The 20,867-nt window shown below is 45.3% G+C and overlaps 1 protein-coding gene across 2 annotated transcripts in view; it reads right to left on the bottom strand.

Moving 5' to 3' along the window:
• Positions 1-18,899: 18,899 nt before the first annotated feature.
• Positions 18,900-20,867, bottom strand: part of LOC140430327 (protein LSM14 homolog A-like) — a 115,469-nt gene continuing 113,501 nt past the window's right edge. For both annotated transcript variants that reach the window (XM_072517776.1, XM_072517775.1), the window contains exon 10: positions 18,900-20,848. In XM_072517776.1, coding sequence (XP_072373877.1) covers positions 20,825-20,848 — 24 coding nt within the window. In that variant the 3' untranslated portion in view covers positions 18,900-20,824. The remainder of the gene's footprint in view (positions 20,849-20,867) is intronic.

The following is a 20,867-nucleotide window of genomic DNA, read 5'->3' as shown; positions in this document are numbered from 1 at the left end:
GGTGGGTACGGGAGCAATAGGTCAGAAGGTGAGAGCATTGAGGGAGAACTAGGGAATAGGGACAGTGTGGCTCTGAGGCAGAGCAGACGGGGAAAAGTTGCTGAACACAGCGGGTCTGGTGGCCTGAAGTGCCTATGTTTTAATGCAAGGAGCATTACGGGTAAGGCAGATGAACTTAGAGCTTGGATTACTACTTGGAACTATGATGTTATTGCCATTACAGAGACCTGGTTGAGGGAAGGGCAGGATTGGCAGCTAAACGTTCCAGGATTTAGATGTTTCAGGCGGGATAGAGGGGGATGTAAAAGGGGAGGCGGAGTTGCGCTACTTGTTCGGGAGAATATCACAGCTATACTGCGAGAGGACACCTCAGAGGGCAGTGAGGCTATATGGGTAGAGATCAGGAATAAGAAGGGTGCAGTCACAATGTTGGGGGTATACTACAGGCCTCCCAACAGCCAGCGGGAGATAGAGGAGCAGATAGGTAGACAGATTTTGGAAAAGAGTAAAAACAACAGGGTTGTGGTGATGGGAGACTTCAACTTCCCCAATATTGACTGGGACTCACTTAGTGCCAGGGGCTTAGACGGGGCGGAGTTTGTAAGGAGCATCCAGGAGGGCTTCTTAAAACAATATGTAGACAGTCCAACTAGGGAAGGGGCGGTACTGGACCTGGTATTGGGGAATGAGCCCGGCCAGGTGGTAGATGTTTCAGTAGGGGAGCATTTCGGTAACAGTGACCACAATTCAGTAAGTTTTAAAGTACTGGTGGACAAGGATAAGAGTGGTCCGAGGATGAATGTGCTAAATTGGGGGAAGGCTAATTATGACAATATTAGGTGGGAACTGAAGAACATAGATTGGGGGCGGATGTTTGAGGGCAAATCAACATCTGACATGTGGGAGGCTTTCAAGTGTCAGTTGAAGGGAATACAGGACAGGCATGTTCCTGTGAGGAAGAAAGATAAATACGGCAATTTTCGGGAACCTTGGATGACGAGTGATATTGTAGGCCTCGTCAAAAAGAAAAAGGAGGCATTTGTCAGGGCTAAAAGGCTGGGAACAGACGAAGCCTGTGTGGCATATAAGGAAAGTAGGAAGGAACTTAAGCAAGGAGTCAGGAGGGCTAGAAGGGGTCATGAAAAGTCATTGGCAAATAGGGTTAAGGAAAATCCCAAGGCTTTTTACACGTACATAAAAAGCAAGAGGGTAGCCAGGGAAAGGGTTGGCCCACTGAAGGATAGGCAAGGGAATCTATGTGTGGAGCCAGAGGAAATGGGCGAGGTACTAAATGAATACTTTGCATCAGTATTCACCAAAGAGAAGGAATTGGTAGATGTTGAGTCTGGAGAAGGGGGTGTAGATAGCCTGGGTCACATTGTGATCCAAAAAGACGAGGTGTTGGGTGTCTTAAAAAATATTAAGGTAGATAAGTCCCCAGGGCCTGATGGGATCTACCCCAGAATACTGAAGGAGGCTGGAGAGGAAATTGCTGAGGCCTTGACAGAAATCTTTGGATCCTCGCTGTCTTCAGGGGATGTCCCGGAGGACTGGAGAATAGCCAATGTTGTTCCTCTGTTTAAGAAGGGTAGCAAGGATAATCCCGGGAACTACAGGCCGGTGAGCCTTACTTCAGTGGTAGGGAAATTACTGGAGAGAATTCTTCGAGACAGGATCTACTCCCATTTGGAAGCAAATGGACGTATTAGTGAGAGGCAGCACGGTTTTGTGAAGGGGAGGTCGTGTCTCACTAACTTGATAGAGTTTTTCGAGGAGGTCACTAAGATGATTGATGCAGGTAGGGCAGTGGATGTTGTCTACATGGACTTCAGTAAGGCCTTTGACAAGGTCCCTCATGGTAGACTAGTACAAAAGGTGAAGTCACACGGGATCAGGGGTGAGCTGGCAAGGTGGATTCAGAACTGGCTAGGCCATAGAAGGCAGAGGGTAGCAATGGAGGGATGCTTTTCTAATTGGAGGGCTGTGACCAGTGGTGTTCCACAGGGATCAGTGCTGGGACCTTTGCTGTTTGTAGTATATATAAATGATTTGGAGGAAAATGTAACTGGTCTGATTAGTAAGTTTGCAGACGACACAAAGGTTGGTGGAATTGCGGATAGCGATGAGGACTGTCTGAGGATACAGCAGGATTTAGATTGTCTGGAGACTTGGGCGGAGAGATGGCAGATGGAGTTTAATCCGGACAAATGTGAGGTAATGCATTTTGGAAGGGCTAATGCAGGTAGGGAATATACAGTAAATGGTAGAACCCTCAAGAGTATTGAAAGTCAAAGAGATCTAGGAGTACAGGTCCACAGGTCATTGAAAGGGGCAACACAGGTGGAGAAGGTAGTCAAGAAGGCATACGGCATGCTTGCCTTCATTGGACGGGGCATTGAGTATAAGAATTGGCAAGTCATGTTGCAGCTGTATAGAACCTTAGTTAGGCCACACTTGGAGTATAGTGTTCAATTCTGGTCGCCACACTACCAGAAGGATGTGGAGGCTTTAGAGAGGGTGCAGAAGAGATTTACCAGAATGTTGCCTGGTATGGAGGGCATAAGCTATGAGGAGCGATTGAATAAACTCGGTTTGTTCTCTCTGGAACGAAGGAGGTTGAGGGGCGACCTGATAGAGGTCTACAAAATTATGAGGGGCATAGACAGAGTGGATAGTCAGAGGCTTTTCCCCAGGGTAGAGGGGTCAATTACTAGGGGGCATAGGTTTAAGGTGAGAGGGGCAAGGTTTAGAGTAGATGTACGAGGCAAGTTTTTTACGCAGAGGGTAGTGGGTGCCTGGAACTCGCTACCGGAGGAGGTAGTGGAAGCAGGGACGATAGGGACATTTAAGGGGCATCTTGACAAATATATGAATAGGATGGGAATAGAAGGATACGGACCCAGGAAGTGTAGAAGATTGTAGTTTAGTCGGGCAGTATGGTCGGCGCGGGCTTGGAGGGCCGAAGGGCCTGTTCCTGTGCTGTACATTTCTTTGTTCTTTGACCCTTTGTCAAAGCTAACAGACAGAGAAAGTGGGAAATATTTATACTGTGGAGTGAGAATGAAAGATGAGTCATAGCCACAGAAACCCAGGGAGACCGGGTGCTAATGGCCACAGAAACCAAGGGGAAAGAGCGCTAATGGCAGACCCCAGAGAGAACAAAAGATGTGAAAGGCCAAACAGCAGAGAAACTGCCATCAGAGGATGAACTGTAGATGTGGGGGGAGAGGAAGGGTGAAGCAAAGAGGAGAAAGGGTAAGGAAAGGTTGATAAGATGGGGAGGGGGTTGGGGGGTTAAATATATATTAAGAAAGACAAGAAAGAAATGGCAAAAGACAGTTAAAATGAAATGGGATGAAAATAAATGGGTCAAGGTGGGGTAGAGCTAATCATCTGAAGTTGTTGAATTTGATGTTGAGACCAGAAGATGAGATGTTCTTTCTCCAGTTTGCGTTGAGCTTCACTGGAACATTGCAGCAGGCCAAGGACAGACATGTGGGAATGGGAGCATTTTGTTAAAATGGCAACGGGAAGGTCCGGGTCCTGAATGCGCACAGACCGAAGATGCTCAGCAAAGCGATCACCCAGCCTGCGTTTGGTCTCTTCGATATAGAGGAGACCACATTGGGAGCAGCAAATGCAATAGACCAAATTGGAAGAGATGCAAGTGAAACGTTGCTTAACCTGGAATGAGTGTTTTGGGTCTGGGATGTTAAGCAAGGAAGAGGTAAAAGGGCAGACGTTACACCTTCTGCGATTGCATGGGAAGGTGCCATGGGTGATGGGAGAGGTACTGGGTATTGTGGAGGAATGGACGAGATTATCTCGGAGGGAACGGTCTCTGCGGAATGCTGACAGAGGGAGTGAAGGGAAGATGTGTTTGGTGGTGGCATCACGCTGGAGTTGGCGAAAATGGCGGAGGATTGCATACGGAGGCTGGTGGGATGAAATGTGAGGGGGACTCTATCCTTGTTCTGGGATGTGGAGATGCCGGCATTGGACTGGGGTGAGCACAGTAAGATGAATCTTTGAATTTGTCTATATATATGTTTCTGGAATATACCTCTTCATTCACCTGAGGAAGGAGCAGTGCTCCGAAAGCTAGTGTTTGAAACAAACCTGTTGGACTTTAACCTGGTGTTGTAAGACTTCTTACCTTGTTCTGGGAGGGGAGGGGGCGAGGGTAGTGGCGTGGGGGATGGACTGTACACTGTTGAGGGCCCTGTCAACAACTGTAGGTGGGAAATCACGGTCGAGGAAGAAGGAACACATTTTCGAAGCACCATTTTGGAAAGTGGCATCATCGGAACAAATGCGACGGAGGCGAAAGAGTGGAGAGAAAGGGATGGAGTCCTTATAGGGTGTAGGGTGCGAAGAGCTGTAGTCCAGATAGCTGTGAGAGTCAGTGGGCTTGTAGTGGATATTAGTGGATAGTCTATTGCCGGAAATGGAGACAGAAAGGTCAAAGAAGGGAAGGGAAGTGTCTGATGGACCAGGTGAAAGTGATGGAGGGGTGGAAACTGGAAGCGAAGTTGATGAATTTTTCCAGGTCCGGACGAGAGCAGCACCAAAATAGTCATCAATGTATCGGTAAAGGAGTTGTGGGAGGGGGCCCGGATAGGCCTGGAACAAGGAATGTTCCACATACCCCATAAAAAGGCGAGCGTAGCTAGGACCCATGTGGGTACCAATTGCTACATTTTTGATTTGGAGAAAGTGGGATGAGTTAAAGGAGAAGTTGTTGAGAGATAGAACAAGTTCAGCCAGGTGGAGGAGAGTAGTGGTGGATGGGAATTGTCCGGGCCTCTTTTCGAGAAAAAAGCGAAGAGCTCTCAGGCCATCCGGGTGTGGGATGGAGGTGTAGAGAGATTGCACATCCATGGTGAATAGAATGCGGTTAGGACCCGCGGACTGGAAGCTGTCAATATGACGCAGGGCATCGGAGGAATCCTGGATGTAGGTGGGGAGGGAATGGACCAGAGGAGTGAGGATGGAGTCAAGAGGAAATAAGTTCGGTGGGGCAGGGGCATGCTGACACAATGGGCCTGCCGGGACAGTCCTATTTGCGGATTTTGGGAAGTAGGTAAAAGCGGGCTGTCCGGGGTTGGGAGACTCTGAGGTTGGAAGCCGTAGGGGGAAGGCATCCGGAGGAAATGAGGTCAGCAATGGTGTTGGAGATAATGGCTTGATGTTCAGTGGTCTGGTGATGGTCCGGGGGAGGTAGGACGAAGTATCTGAGAGTTGGTGCTCAGCCTCTGCGAGGTAGAGGTCAGTGCACCAGACGACAACAGCACCCCCTTTGTCGGCAGGTTTGATGACAAAGTCGGGGTTGGACCTGACCGAGTGAAGAGCAGAAAGTTCGGAAGGAGAGAGGTTGGAATGGGTGAGGGGGGCATAAAAATTAAGATGGCCAATGCCCCGTCGACAGTTCTCAATGAAAAGATCGAGGGCAGGTAATTGTCCCGGCGGGGGGGGGGGGGGGGTCCACTTGGAGGCAGAATGTTGGAGGCACATGAAAGGATCAGTGGAACGGGGGGAGGATTCTTGCCCAAAGAAGTGGGCACAGAGGCGAAGGTGACGAAAGAAGAGTTCAACATCAGGTCGAGCCCAGAATTCATTGAGGTGGGGATGTAAGGGTACAAAGCTGAGTCCTTTTCTGAGAACAGTACGCTCAGCCTCAGAGAGGGGAAGGTCGGAGGGTATGGTGAACACGCGGCAAGGGCTGGGGCTGGGAGAAATGGGGTATGAGGGATTGGGACTGGTGGAGGGCCTAGGATGGGCAGTGGTGTTGATACTGGGAGCTCCTACAATCTGTTTTGTATTTCTGACCAATTTACTCATGTTCCATTTTCCCCCTTCTAATCGATTTTAAAGTGGCCCTTTGCTAAAACATTCTCAATCTTCAGACTTGCTACTGTTTTTTTGCAAAATTATGCATCAGCTTGTACACTTATGGGACCTGGGTATCACTGACAAGGCCAGTGTGATGAACATAGGAATTTGAGACATATTGTATTATATGTATTTGATGCAGTAAGTCTGTGTTCTGTATGACTGCTACAATAGGGTTTTCAAACATCCTGGTTTGCAAGACAGCAAGGTTTTGAGGAGCCAGAGGTACAATTAAAACATCATAAAAGTTTGGGTTAATGGATTTTTGTCTATATTAAGCGGGTTCCCTGCGGAGTGGTCAGTTAAAGATAGTGTTCAGTTTAATGAGGTGATGTAGTTAATGGGAGGAGCCAGGGTCTGAAGCAGTCTGGTGTTGAGGTTTTCAGAGTTTTCATTTTTGCGTGGAAGGTAAGCCGAGGAGGTTCCTGAATAAAACCAGAGATTCTACATTATTCGGACAGGGTGTCGGGTCTCTTTCTTTAAAGCAGTTTCAAAAGGCCTCTCTTTCTCAAAGTGGAGTATTCAAGACATCTCTGTACAGCAAGTATTCCTTTAAAAAAAATAAATTTAGAGAATCCAATTATTATTTTTTATCCAATTAAGGGGCAATTTAGCATGGCCAATTCACCCTGCACATCGTTGGGATGTGAGGGTGAGACCCACTCAGACGCAGGGAGAGTGTGCATACTCCACACGGACAGTAACCCAGAACCGGGATTGAACCCGGGTCCTCAGCGCCGTGAGGCAGCAGTGCTCACCACTGCACCACCATGCATTCCTGAGTGCTAACTGTATTTGAAAGTGGATTGGGATCGGAGATGATTTTATTGTTTGAGTGGAAGTAAAGGTAGCAAGGTACTGGGGCTGTTTAGCACAGGGCTAAATCGCTGGCTTTGTAAGCAGACCAAGGCAGGCCAGCAGCACGATTCAATTCCCGTATCAGCCTCCCCGAACAAGTGCAGGAATGTGGCAACTAGGGGCTTTTCACAGCAACTTCATTTGAAGCCTACTTGTGACAATAAGCGATTTTCATTTCATTTCAGTTAAGGGTTTTGGTGTCAATGTATCGATTCACATTGTTTAAGGGGTACCTGTAAGCTATTTTCATGTGCAATATTAAATATATTTCAAAACTGTGTTAGCAATAAAGTTGATTTTAATATACCACATCCCTATTTTGCATGAAATAATTCCTGGAGCGAGGTTATCCTTTCCTCACAGACTTACAAAATTAAAATAAAATATTGGGGTTTCTGTCCAAGATCCTAGCGACTGTTGGGGTCTGGTCTGGGATCATAACACCAGAATTTATTATCCATCCCAAATTCACTTGAGAAAGTCGTGGTGAGCTGTTACACTTGTGTACACCCATGACAATGAGCCTCATCAAATTGGGTGGCTTTAAGGGACACCCTGGAGAAAGAGGGAAATTTAAGGAGAATTCCAAATACGAGGATCAAAGCAGCTGAAGAAGCAACTACTAATGGTAGGTGGAAAGAAGTGAGAGATTCACAAGAGGCCATAACTGGAGGTATGGAGATCCAAGGCTGGAGACCTAAAGAGAGGCAATGGAAGACCCCACGGGAGCTACATGGTCAGTTTGAGCTCTCAACATTTTTTTCCCTTCAACTATTCACTCCAAGTCTACACTGACTGGTGTTACTGAACATTGAGAATTCCTGGTCTTGAATTCAGAGTTTTCTGGGTTCAATTAAATTTTGGAGGATTGTGCAACTCTTTCCGAGTGGCCAGCAGGGTTTTGGTACTTTTTATGGCGAGGTAAATGCAGAATATCTGGTTACTCCTCTCAAGACATTTTGTGGAATCTTGCCAAGACCAAAATAGCAGCATGTGTGAAGAATTATGAGGTGGAGCAATATTAATGCCTGTTATTCTTAGGCTTGAATGTCTAATTAGAACATCTTAAATCAATTTGTAAAAGAATAAAATCTCTTCAATTAAGAAAACTATCAGGTTCAGGTTCTACAAGATGCACTGCTGGAACTCACTAAGGCTCTTGAGGCAGCACCTTCTGAACTCATGATTGCCAACATCTGGAAGGGTAAGGACAGCAGACACGAGAACATCACCACCTGCAAGTCGCTCATCACCCTGGCCTGGCATTATATTGGCTGTTCCTTCACCGTCGCTGGGTAAAATCATAGAACACCCTCCCTAACACTGTGCGTGTACCTACACCACATGACAGTTCAAGGTGGTAGCCCACCCATCACCTTCTCAAGGGCAATTAGGAATGGGCAATGAAGGACTTCCGGTGGCGACCAGGATGAAGTAGGTCGCAGGTCCGATCGCTCCTGCCGGTGATGGGCTAATGGACCTTTTCTGATTGGATTTTTCGGGACTTTGTGACCTGAATCGGTGGAGGAAACAACAGGGAAGAGGTTTTCCCCCCTGGGGTATGGACGGCTGGACCAGAAGTGGTTGAGTGAGGCGGCTTGGATCGAAACGGGAGCAGCGAGGACAGCAGACCGGACGGCGAAGCATGGCGGACGGCAGGGACCAGAAAGCGAGGCTCACTGGCTAAAGGAGCAGCAGATGGAGTTTTTAAAGAACTGCTTCGCCGAATTGAAAAGTGGCACAGGTGGTCCAGGAGAAGGCAATCAAGGAGGTGGAGTCGAAGCTTTCCAGCCAGGAAGACACGATATCGGTGCTGGAGCACGAGGTGGAGGAACTGAGCTCCTGCCAAGAGAGGATGCAGGAGCAGCTTGAGGAGCTGGGAAATAGAGCCAGAAGACAGAACCTAAGGATCGTTGGCCTTCCCGAAGGCAGTGAGGGATCGGACGCGGCAGTATACGCGTCGGGTATGCTGGAGGCATTGATGGGGCCCAGGGCCTTCCCTTGACCCCTGGAGATGGATGGGGTGCATAGAGCACCCGCAAGGAAGTCCAAGGCGGCGACCGACCAAGGGCCCTGGTGGTTCCTTTCCACTAGCTTTCAGACAAGGAACGTGTGCTGCGGTGGGCCAAGACAGAGCGGAGCAGCAGGTGGGAGAACTGTGAGATGCGCATATACCAGGACCTGGGAGCGGAGCTGGCCAAGAGGCGTGCGGGGTTGATAGAGGTAAAGGCGGCCCTCTTTAAAAAGGTGAGGTTTGGAATGCTGTATCCTGCGAAGCTTTGGGTAACGTTCGGAGAGCATCACTACGACTTTGAGTCGCCAGATCAGGTTTGGACTTTTATTAAAGGGAAGAAACTGGACTTGAACTAAACGACTTTAGGCTTCCAGAGATGTAATGTGGTGGCGGTTTGTTAATATAATCTGTACTGTACTGCTCCATTCAAGAAGGAACTTAGGCTTGGCAGAGAATATGGACTGGAGGGCCGCGTTGTTTCGGGAGTTTGCATGGGGGGGGGGGGGGTGAGAGGGACCCTGCAAGGGGGGCCCTGCAGTCAACATCTTGCGGTGGGAGAGTTCTGGGGGACTGGCAGTGGGCTGGTTAAGGGCTATGTAAATGTCCTTTAGAGAGTAGTAACTGTTTACCCACTAAGGAATGCAATCAGGTTAATGGATCTTTTCTGTGTTGGGGGGGAGGGGCCCGAGTGGTAGTCAAGACAGGTGCCATGGGTAGGGGTCAGCGAGGCGAGCGTAGGTCAGCGGGCACTGGGGAGCGTAGGAGGGCCGAGCTAGGGCTAGGCAGATGGCTGACCTGGGAGTTCAGGCTTTTGAGGCTGGGGAAGTCTTGGGGGAGGGGGGGGGACTGCTGTGAGATAGGGTAGGGGAGGCACAAGTGGACCAGTGATACCACGGAGGGGGAAGTCGCTTGTCGACCTTCAGGGCGAGGTCTAGGATACCGGCAGCAGTAGCATCCCGGGGGGTGGGGGAGAGCCACTTTAGTTTAGATGACCATATGTGGGCTGTGCTGACAGCCGACCGGGGGGGGGGAGTGTCTTATTATGTTTGTTTTTTCCCCACTGTTTGTTTTCACCATGTTAAGGTTCTTTGCTAATTGCCTTTTTTCTGTAAATGTTATGAATTTGTTTTAAATAAGAAGAAATGGGCAATGAATGCTGGCCTATCCAGCAATATCCTCATTGCGTGAATAAATTAATAGGTTTGGTTAGTCTGACATTGGAACCCAAGGATTAACAAAGTCATTACTTGAGAAAGAAATGACCTGACAATTGGGAAACCCCATAAATAATTCCCCAAAACTGCTCCAGGAAAACCGACTTAGAGTAATTGAGAATAAAAGCCAGGGGAGGAAACATTGTCCTGCAAACTATGAAATGAAAAGAAAATCGTTTATTGTCACAAGTAGGCCCCTAGTCGCCACATTCCGGTGCCTGTTCGGGGAGGCTGGTACGGGAATTGAATCGTGCTGCTAGCCTGCCTTGGTCTGCTTTCAAAGCCAGCGATTTAGCCCTGTGCGAAACAGCCCCTATAATAATAATCTTTTATTGTCACAAGTATTCAGTTATTGTGAAAAGCCCCTAGTCACCACATTCCGGCACCTGTTCGGGTAAGCTGGTGCGGGAATTAAACCCGTGTTGCTGGCCTTGTTCTGCATCACAAACCAGCTGTCTAGCCCACAATTATGATCTTGAACGTACTAACCAAAAAACTGGTGGATTGCCACTTTTGAAAGGAAACTGGATAATTACCTGCAACAGGGAACGAGATAATGGGACATATGACAGAGGAACAATAGGTCATACGGTCTCCTTTCTGTGGCACCTGATTCCATGAGTTCAAGATCATTTGATCACATTAACTTTATCACTGGGCGGCACAGTAGCGCAGTGGTTAGCACTGCTGTCTCACGGCGCCGAGGACCCGAGTTCGATCCCGGTCCAGGGTCACTGTCCGTGTGGAGTTTGCACATTCTCCCCGTGTCCGCGTGGGTCTCACCCCTCCAACCCAAAGATGTGCAGGGTAGGTGGATTGGCCACGATAAATTGCCCCTTAACTGGGGGAAAAAAAGATTTGGGTACTCTAAATTAAAAAAAAACAAAAAAACGAACTTCATCACAAGGTAAGCAATCGCTTTCATAGAATTTAAAGTGCAGGAGGCCATTCAGCCGATCGAGTCTGCACCGGCCCTTGGTAAGAGCACCCTACTTAAGCCCACATCTCCACCCCATCCTCGTAACCCCTCCTAACCTTTTTGGACACTAAAGGCAATTTACCGTGGCGAATCCACCTAGCCCGCACATCTTTGGACTTGTGGGAGGAAACCAGAGCACACGGAGGAAACCCACGCAGACACGGGGAGAACATGCAGACTCTGCACAGACAGTGACACAAGCCGGGAATTGAACTTGGGGCCCTGGAGATGTGAAGCAACTGTGCTAACCACTGTGCTACCGTGTCACCCACCAACTTGCCATTCTAGATAAGCAATTCTATTAGAAAATCCACACATTCAACTTCTTGTGCATTTCCTTTTTATTATTAAGATGTTTGAAATACATACATAGACACACAGGTACAATTCATCAAGAAAGCTCATGAGAATTTGTTATGCTATGCTCCAGGTCAAAGTCAGTTGATTAATTCCCATTTCTAAAAAAAGAAATTGTTTTGATTTAATTCTACCAAATCTGTTTTTTTTTGTGGGGGGAAATAAAGTGGGACATGTTTTAAAAGCAGGTACACAAGAACCTGCAAGTTTGCCACCAAACCACAGCATTGTGACCACTGCTGTAGCAGAACAGAACATGATATCTACTATTGCGACTTGATCATGCTTTAGATTTGAACTTGTATATAATTTTCAAAATTGTTTCTAATGTGGTAGGTCTTGGTGTACAGATCTGTTCGAGTACAGTTCCAGGTGTACAGAGAAGACCACTTTGATGACATGAAATCCATTTTGATTTAACAGTTAATAAATTGTCAACTTCAAACATATTCGACATCTCCTTCAATGGAACTGCATATCCAATAGGAGCAGCAGCCATGAAAGAGCAATGGACCAGTAAATGAGAATGTGCTCATCAGTTCTCTTTCCAACCAAAAGATGTACAAGCAAATTATAACCAATGTAGGTCAATACGGAGGAAGCTTGCAGCACTGTTATGGTGATCTTGTAAAATCCAGATCATTGAAATAGGATTATTTTCCATTAATAGTATAAAGTGCCTAATCGTCCAACATTTCAAAGCCCCAACAACCTTGAGTGGATGATAAAACAAAAAATTCTAGAAAAGCTCAGCATATCTGGCAGCCTGTGTAAAGAGAGAAACAGAGTTAACCTCGAGTCCAATGGGTCTCTTCTTCTTCAGATGTATTATGTCCTTAATTAAAGCAGGTCTAGTTACCAATTTCTACCCAACTCAACTTTCCCATTTAACTTTTTAAGGTTCATTTACCTGATCCTGTCTACAAGTCAACAATTCTGAAAAAGAGGCCTTTGCATACAGATTCCAGAAGACCCTTGTTGGAAAGATGGGCACATTTTCCCATCTTGGGAAAGGGCTTGTGGGGAACCATTCCAGGAAAATGAGCACCAGAAAACTAAGACAATTAATGAACATAACTACCGTCACATTTTCCATTGCTGTATTCAGTGCTATTCTGTCTTTGCTGCAGTGACAGTAACCACGCCGACACTTGAAAGCACACAATCTTTCCACTGATCCGGCATTTCTGCATCTTAATCCATCAAATCAATAATTGGAAAGAGCACACATTTGAGTGGAGGTTGCGCATCCGCATAGTACTCAATGTTTCACCTTCAATTCAAACTCAAATGATCCCATTTTATTCAAAGTTACGACAATAAAACTAGATTTAAAAACCATTAAAAAAAAATAGGGCAAGCTCAGTGGGTGGCTACCTTGCTGCATTTTCAAACAGCCAGACCTCCACCATTCAATGGTGGACCTGCTTTGCATCACAGGCAACCACTTGTCACCCCCAGCATATTATGCTCTACCGTGACAGTACTGGAACCATTATATTCCAGTAGATATTTGATTCATCAGTCTACCCCTGCTGAGCAATCTTTAACCTTTTAGCAGTGATTATCCAATTCCCTTTTTAAAAGTTAATTGCCGCAGGATTCATTCACTTTCGGGCAGCATGGTAGCACAGTGGCTTCACAGCTCCAGGGTCCCAGGTTTGATTCCTGGCTTGGGTCACTGTCTGTGCGGAGTCTGCACGGGTTTCCTCCGGGTGCTCCGGTTTCCTCCCACAGTCCGAAGATGTGCGGGTTAGGTGGATTGGCCATGCTAAATTGCCCTTAGTATCCAAAAAGGTTGGGTGGGGTTACTGGGATGGGTGGAGGCATGGGCTTGTGGGGTGAACTTTCCAAGGGCCGGTGCAGACTCGATGGGCCGAGTGGCCTCCTTCTGCACTGTAAATTCTATGATCTATGACTTTCACCAAGAGCATGTTGTGCATGTCTGCAGCTCAAGATGGAGAGAGGGGTGGGTGACTTCAAGTTCAGTTTTACCTTGAGCCAAGAGTGTTACAACATATCCCATTGGAATACACTTGGCAATAACCATGAAATGCAATATTTAATAGTAATGTCAGGCACTCACTAACGACACATCTGTATTAAGCTACACACGGTTTTTAAAAAAATAAATCGATACTTTTTAGCCTAACTTTCAATGCTAAACCTGCAAATCTACATTGCCAATCCTAGAGATTCCAGCCAATTTCAGTGTACAAATAACTAACATTTTTTGCACTGTAAAAGCCTTTCAAGAAGTTATCCTTAAAATTGTATAAGGGCATGAGACAAAATAACTCGAAGTAATAATTGCATTAGCAGAAGGAGCAAGGATATTGTACCTCTACCAGCATCCAAATATCAATTACGTTAATATTAAAATGCTTCTTGGTAGCTCTAAAAAGTCAACAAATGTCCAAAACTTCAGAACTTTACATACAAATTCTCCACCTTTTTGGAATCAACTTCTCAAACCTATATCATCTGTTGTAGACAGCACCCAGAGTTGAACAAATTGATCCAATTCAGTGATTTAAAAATCCGTTAAAATGGCAAAAATTTAAACTGTGTTTTCAGAAATCACAAACCGTCAAAATTTTTCAGTTTGGACATTTGGTTAAAAGCTTCCAGTTTTTAAACCTTAACAAAAGAGACAAAACATTATTACTTGTGTAATGTCACAATCTAATTGAAGACATGTGTAATGTGCCACATGCATCCTCTGATGATGCCAAGTTTGGTCCCAGATTAAGCACATTGCAAACCTACGTCCTTCTGTTTGCAGCACTGAAGCTGAACTATGGACAATCACAAAGCTAAGAAAATAAAAATCAAAATGCTCGGAGCCTCACGGCACTGCGGTCCCGGGTTCGATCCCGGCTCTGGGTCACTGTCCGTGTTGAGTTTGCAAATTCTCCCAGTGTTTGCGTGGGTTTCACCCCCACAACCCAAAAATGTGCATGGTAGGTGGATTGGCCACGCTAAATTGCCCCTTAATTGGAAAAAATGAATTGAGTACCCTAAGTGGGCTGGTTTAGCACAGAGGGCTAAACATCTGGCTTGTAATGCAGAACAAGGCCAGCAGCGCGGGTTCAATTCCCGTACCGGCCTCCCAGAACAGGTGCCGGAATGTGGCGACTAGGGGCTTTTCACAGTAACTTCATTGAAGCCTACTTGTGACAATAAGCGATTATTGTTATTATGATTCATTTTATTTTATTTTTTAAAAGAGGGGAAAAAAATCCTCGGAGCCAAAGAACAGCTCTGCCAAAAATAAAATTCAAAAATATCATAACTGCAGGTTGTTCAAGCTTTGGGAACAAAGGGGGAATGGTTCAAGTGAAAGAAAATCAGGGACCCCAAGTTGAAAACTCCTTCAAAATTAAGTCAACGATCAGGTTACATCATGATTACAGCAGAACCGCCAGCTTAAACATGTGAAAACCCAATTTATTTTTAGACTGAATTTTCCATTTCAAGCAGTCCCCAAAAGTTATGTGCAGCATGGGTCCAATGCTGAGTAAAATGCTCCCTCCACACGATCCCCAGTCCTACGTTGGTCACCTGTAAATCGGTGTGCTCTTTATCCATTTGCACACCAGGCATTTCCAACTGCTTTACTGGCAACCGATGCAGTGGGAACATGACCTCCAGGAACTAAGTTGAGACCTCCTGAACTCATTTTCGTTCACATTGTTACCAAATAGCAAAGCCTGCAATCCCATTAGTCTGCGAATCTGCTTTTGTATCCAGACCTCAGGCGGTGAAAAAAAAACAAATGTCAAAACTCACTGCACCACCCGATCCAGTGGCCAATCAGTGGGAGGCATTCAAAAGCAAGATTGTACAGTCACACTCTCGGCAGGTCCCCACAAAGAAAAAGGTGGTGCTGCCAAATCTAGAGCCCCAGTTATATTGAAACACACACGGTAAAATAAAGTAGAAAAAGAAACTTTATAACGGTCATAAAAAGCTTAATACTAGAAAGCCTAGAGGCATGCAGAAAGGGGTGAAGTAAAAAAAGTAAATTAGGAAAGCAAACAGAATATTGTAAAATATTGGCAGATAAAATTAAAGAAAACCCAAAGATGTTTTGCCAGTACATTAAGAGCAAGAGAATAACTAACGGGATGAGGAGGGCCTATCATGGTAGCTTGTGCACTGATGCTGAGGAGGGTAGGATTCTCAATGAGTACTTTATGTCTGTCTTCACCAAGGAGAGGGATGATGCAGACATTCTAGTTCAAAGAGGAGGACTGTGAAATATTAGATACAATAAATACGAGAGAATAAGTACTGGAGGACTGAAATCCTTGAAGGTGGATAATTCACCAGGGCCAGATGGATTGTATCCCAGGCTATTAAAGGAAAATGGTGGGTGTTCTGAGGATCATTTTCCAATCCTGACTACACATAAGTGAGGTACCAGAGGATTGGAGGGCTGTTAATGCTGTATCATTATTTAAAAAGGGCATGAAGGATAGGCCAAAAAACTATTGGCAGGTCAGTCTGACTTTAGTGGTGGACAAATTATTGGAAGCAATCTCAGAGACAGGATAAATTTAGAAAGGCATGGAGTAATCAGGGATAGTCAGCATGGTTTTTCAGGGAAGATTGTACCGTACTAAATAGAAAGTTTTGAGGAAGTATTGGTGAGAATAGTGCAATACATGTTGTCTACATGAGTTTGATTAAGACTCTTGATAAGGTCCCACTTGGCACACTGGTCATCAAAAGAATAATCCCATGGGATACAAGGGAAGGTGACCGGTTGGATTCAAAATTGGCTGAGCAACAGGAAACAAAGGGTAATGGTCGATGGATGCTTTTGCAAATGGAAAACAGGGTTTTGTTGGTGCCCGTGCTGTTTGTTGTATAAACTGTTGATTTGGACTTAAATGTGGAAGGTATAATTCAGAAATTTGAAGATGACACAAAAATTGGTTTGTAGTTGATCATGAAGAGGGTAGCTGTTGTCACCAGAATGATTATTAATAGTTTGTGTGAGTGGGTGGAAAAACGATGAATGGAATTCAATCCAGGATAATCGTCAGATAATGAAGTGGTCCGTGTCCAAATGCAGCAAGACCTGGACAATCTCCAGGCTTGGGCCGATAAAGTGGCAAGTTACATTCGCACCACACAAGTGCAAGGCAATGACCATCTCCGACGAGAGGATCTAACCATCACCCCATGACATTCAATGGCATTACCATCGTTAAATCCCCCACAATCAACATTCTGTGTGTGTGTGTGTGGGGGGGGGGGGGGGGGGGGGCTTACCATTGATCAGAAACTGAACTGGCCTAGCCACATTAATACTGGGCTACCAGGGCAAGTCAGGCTGTTTAGCACAGGGCTAAATCGCTGGCTTTGAAAGCAGACCAAGGCAGGCCAGCAGCACGGTTCAATTCCCGTAACAGCCTCCCCGAACAGGCGCCGGAATGTGGCGACTAGGGGCATTTCACAGTAACTTCATTTGAAGCCTACTTGTGACAATAAGCGATTTTCATTTTCAAAAGCTAGGAATCCAATAGAACTCCCTGACCCCCCCCCCCCCCCCAGAGCCTGTCCACCATCTACAAGGCCCCCCCCCCCCCCAGAGCCTGTCCACCATCGACAAGGCACAAGTCAGGAGTGTAATTGAATAGGGAATAGTCTCCACTTGCCTGGATGAGTGCAGCTCCAAAATTCTCACACCATCCAGGACAAAGCAGCCCGCTTGATTGCTCCCTATTCCACAAATATTCAATCCCCCCACCACTGATGAACAGTGGCAGCCGTCTGTAAGATGCAGTGCAAGAACTCGCCAAGGTTCTTTAGACAGCATCTTCCACTACCATCTAGAAGGACAAGAGCAGCAGATACCTGGGAGCCCCACCACCTGGAGGTTCCCCTCCAAGTCACTACCACCCCAACTTGGAAATATATTGCCGTTCCTTCACTGTCGCTGGGGTAACATCCTGCAACTCCCTCCCTAACAGCACAGCAGATGTACCTACACCTCAGGGCCTGCAGTTGTTCAAGAAGGCAACTCACCACCCCCTTCTGAAGGGCACCATGGGTGGGCAATAAATGCTGGCCTAAACAGCGACGCCCACTGCCAGAAATCAATATTTTTAAAGTGTGATCTAATGCATTTGGGGACGGTAAACAAAGCTAGAGAATATTCAGTAAATGGGAGGATATTGACGGGGGTAGAGGAAATGAGTGCATGTCCACTGGTCAGTGAAGGTGGCAGGATAGATGGAAACAGTGGTGAAGAAAGAATATGGAATGCTTTCCTTTATTGGAGGTATTGAATACAAAAGCAGGGATGTAGTTGTATAAAATGCTGGTTAGGCCTAAATTAGAAGAATTGTGTACACAGTTCTGGTCACCATGTAACAGGAAGGACGTTATTGCTCTGGAGAGATCATAGAGGAGATTTAAAAGAATGTTGCTAGGGTCTGAAAATTGCAGTTGAGGAGAGATAGGATAAGCTCGGGTTGTTTTCCTTGGTACAGAAGGTTAAGGGGTGACCCGAGGTGTACAGAAGGCTTCGATAGGGTAGACGGGAAAGACTTGTTTCCTCCGGCTTAAAGGTCAATTACCAGGATGCATAGATTTATTGTGGTTGGGAGAACAATTAGAGGGGGACTGAGCTTTCACCCAGAGGGTAGTTGCTGTCTGGAATTCACTGCCCAAATTGGTGGTTGAAGCAGAAATGTCAACTCATTTGAACAGGTACCTGGATCTGCATCTGAAGTGATGTAACCTGCAAGACTATGGACCAGGTGCTGGAAAGTGGGAATAAAATGAGAGGCTAGTTTCGTTTTTTGGCTGGCCAGCATAGACGCAATGGGCTGAATGGCCTCTTTCTGCACTAACTTTTCTATGGTTCCTCCCAAAAGGTGTTCACATTGGATTCCAGTGTCTCCTAATGCACGCCAATCAGTAAACACTGCTTGTACTAGATTGTACATACGTGGGAAAGCTTTATTTTTGGTCCCTTATTATGGGCGAGATTCACATAATCAGAAGAGGGTTACAATTTGGGGCCAAGTCTTTTTGCACCGCCTCTCCCCTCCTGCCCACCCCAAAATCAAGGAGACCAAACTCCTGCCCCCACTTAATGAAAACAAAATATGTCTCCAATTTGACCGCAATATTACTCAACCCATCAGGTCTTCTAGAAGCATTGCAGAAGCGTTAAGAATCCTCCTTGATTGGAACAACCTTCTTCCAGTTGATCACAAGCAACTCATTGGTCCATCACTCATGCAGATGCAATGGTGTTTCACATTTTACCCCCTTCCCAATAGACATCAACTTGTTTGCTGGGTGATCAGGAGCTCTCCAGTACCTCATCCAATGCCAATCTTCATGGCTGACTCAACTACCACGAAAGTAGACTGGACACATCACACTAACAAACCAGTTGTTTTTCTTTATGCTCAGGGAACTTTGCCGAAAGAGCCCTCTAGCTGAAGAGGAAATTAAGTACCTCATGTATTCACCCAACCTCGCTGAACTGCCCAAGCCTTTGTTTCTTGTTGACTGCAAATAAATGGAGTTCCTTCAAACACACCAACAAGCAACTGAATTTTCTGAACAATGGTTTATTTCTCATTATTGAATAAAAACCTCATGTCATGTCAGCGAGGGAAACAGAAAATACACTATGCTGTAAATCTCTGGGTCAAGGTAAACACCAGAATATTAATATTCAAAGCTAAGGGGGAGGAAAAAAAACAAATTTTATACCTTCACATCATCTGTAGCATTTGGATACAGCAAGAAACAATTTAAATGACCACTGTATAAGGTATAATAACTGTTAGACATAACCACCAACCTGCTACCTGTCTTGATTTGCATGGCATCGTTCCAAGCACTGAGTGGCGTTCGCTGGTTAAAGGAGCCGGTATCAACTCAAATCTCAAAATTGTAATTGGGACTCAATCTTTAAATAAAGCTAGTTACAATGGGAAAACTGCGGTCATTGAAGAGCTGGCACAGTATACAATCTGCTGGGTTATCGTTTTGCATGTAGCTCTGATGGGCGTCGGTGACACTTGCTGATCATCGCTGCATCCCACCATGTGCAAAATGCAGTGCAGTTTTAGGTGGGTTATATTTGGCCCTACTGTTTTTTAGATGTGAGTCATCAGTGACCTGTAATGTGAAAGGGCATTCCCACCTTCCCCACTCCTTTAGACATTATTCCAAAGCATTATTCGGGAGAGAGGGAGGAGAGAGGAGAGAGAGAGAGAGACAGACAGAGACAGAGACAGAGAGACAGAGAGAGAGGAGTTGGCTTCATTACACGATAACCCTGGAGCTAATTTTTCTGCATTTACCTGGGACTACATATGTATCCGTTCTTCCCATCCACCCCCCGCTCAAAGTCTGTAATTCATTCGAATAAATAGGTAACAGATTCAAATCAATCAGCTTGGATATCATGACACACCACAGCAAGTCCCAAGTGACTGAATTACTTCCTCAAACTCACTGACTGACGTTAGTTAGCTATTCAATAATATTTAGTGTATAGTTACTTTTATTGTTATTTGAAGAGCATAGCAAAGAACTTGGTGAAAGATGAATAATGACAGTGACAGAGGAAATACATCTCTTGGATCATCAAGCTCAAATTTATGGGTAAGATATTATCAGGCCATTAACTATACACTATATATTACATGTCAATTGTGGAGTTCAAAATCAGTTTCACATGGCTATATAAATTCAAAAATTCTTCCTCTTTGGATCCCTTTTGCTTTGTATATCTCAAGAGCTAAATTTACCCACAATTTAAAAAAGCTACAAATTTAATATTTTTTGTTCGAAATGAAAAATTCTATCAGCTTCATAAAACAATGAAGTATAGTTGGGAGACACCAGAAAGTTTTATATCTCAACTCCACCCCAGCGGGGGGCAGGCGAGGCATCTCCAAGGTCTTAAGTCATGAAAGATGTTCTGATCCCATGTTTTTCTCCTTAAAAGAAATTCTCGCCACACATTAGGTATGCATTTGTCCTACGCAGATTAAAGCTAAGTTTTATAATTTGGGAAAAAATAAATCTGAATAGCTTTCAATGTAGTTTCCTGTAAAGTATCAGAGGCAGACTGCAATCACAGTAGATGGCGAGCTGCAAACAGTATTTCTTGCAACTGACAGCATTTTTATCAAACATTTTCAGTAATAAGAAATCACTCTCGTTATCAATGCAAAAATACTGGAAAGCTCCAACATACTAGTCATATCTATACATTTACAAATTTTCCTTCTGCTATTTCAAAGACAAATATTTAATGCTCAACATTGTAAAGACGGACCTTCTGCACAACAAGATATTGCGTGTTCCCCCTTTGAAGTCAAGCACGTAAATACCAGTGCTGGTGACAAATGTACAGCAAATTAATTTCTTCACTTTTGCTGTTCAAAAATAAGTTTGAAACTAAACAAATTCTCTGGACTGGGTAGATCTAAAGTCCTTTTTCTGCGAAATCCAGCTTGTATACTATGCAGCAATTTTATTGTCCTTCTGTGAAAAGAAAAATAGA

This window comes from Scyliorhinus torazame, chromosome 10 (assembly GCF_047496885.1).
Source record: "Scyliorhinus torazame isolate Kashiwa2021f chromosome 10, sScyTor2.1, whole genome shotgun sequence".
Taxonomy (NCBI): domain Eukaryota; kingdom Metazoa; phylum Chordata; class Chondrichthyes; order Carcharhiniformes; family Scyliorhinidae; genus Scyliorhinus; species Scyliorhinus torazame.
Note: the sequence above shows the minus strand (reverse complement) of the source record. Positions and strands in the feature narration are given on the sequence as shown.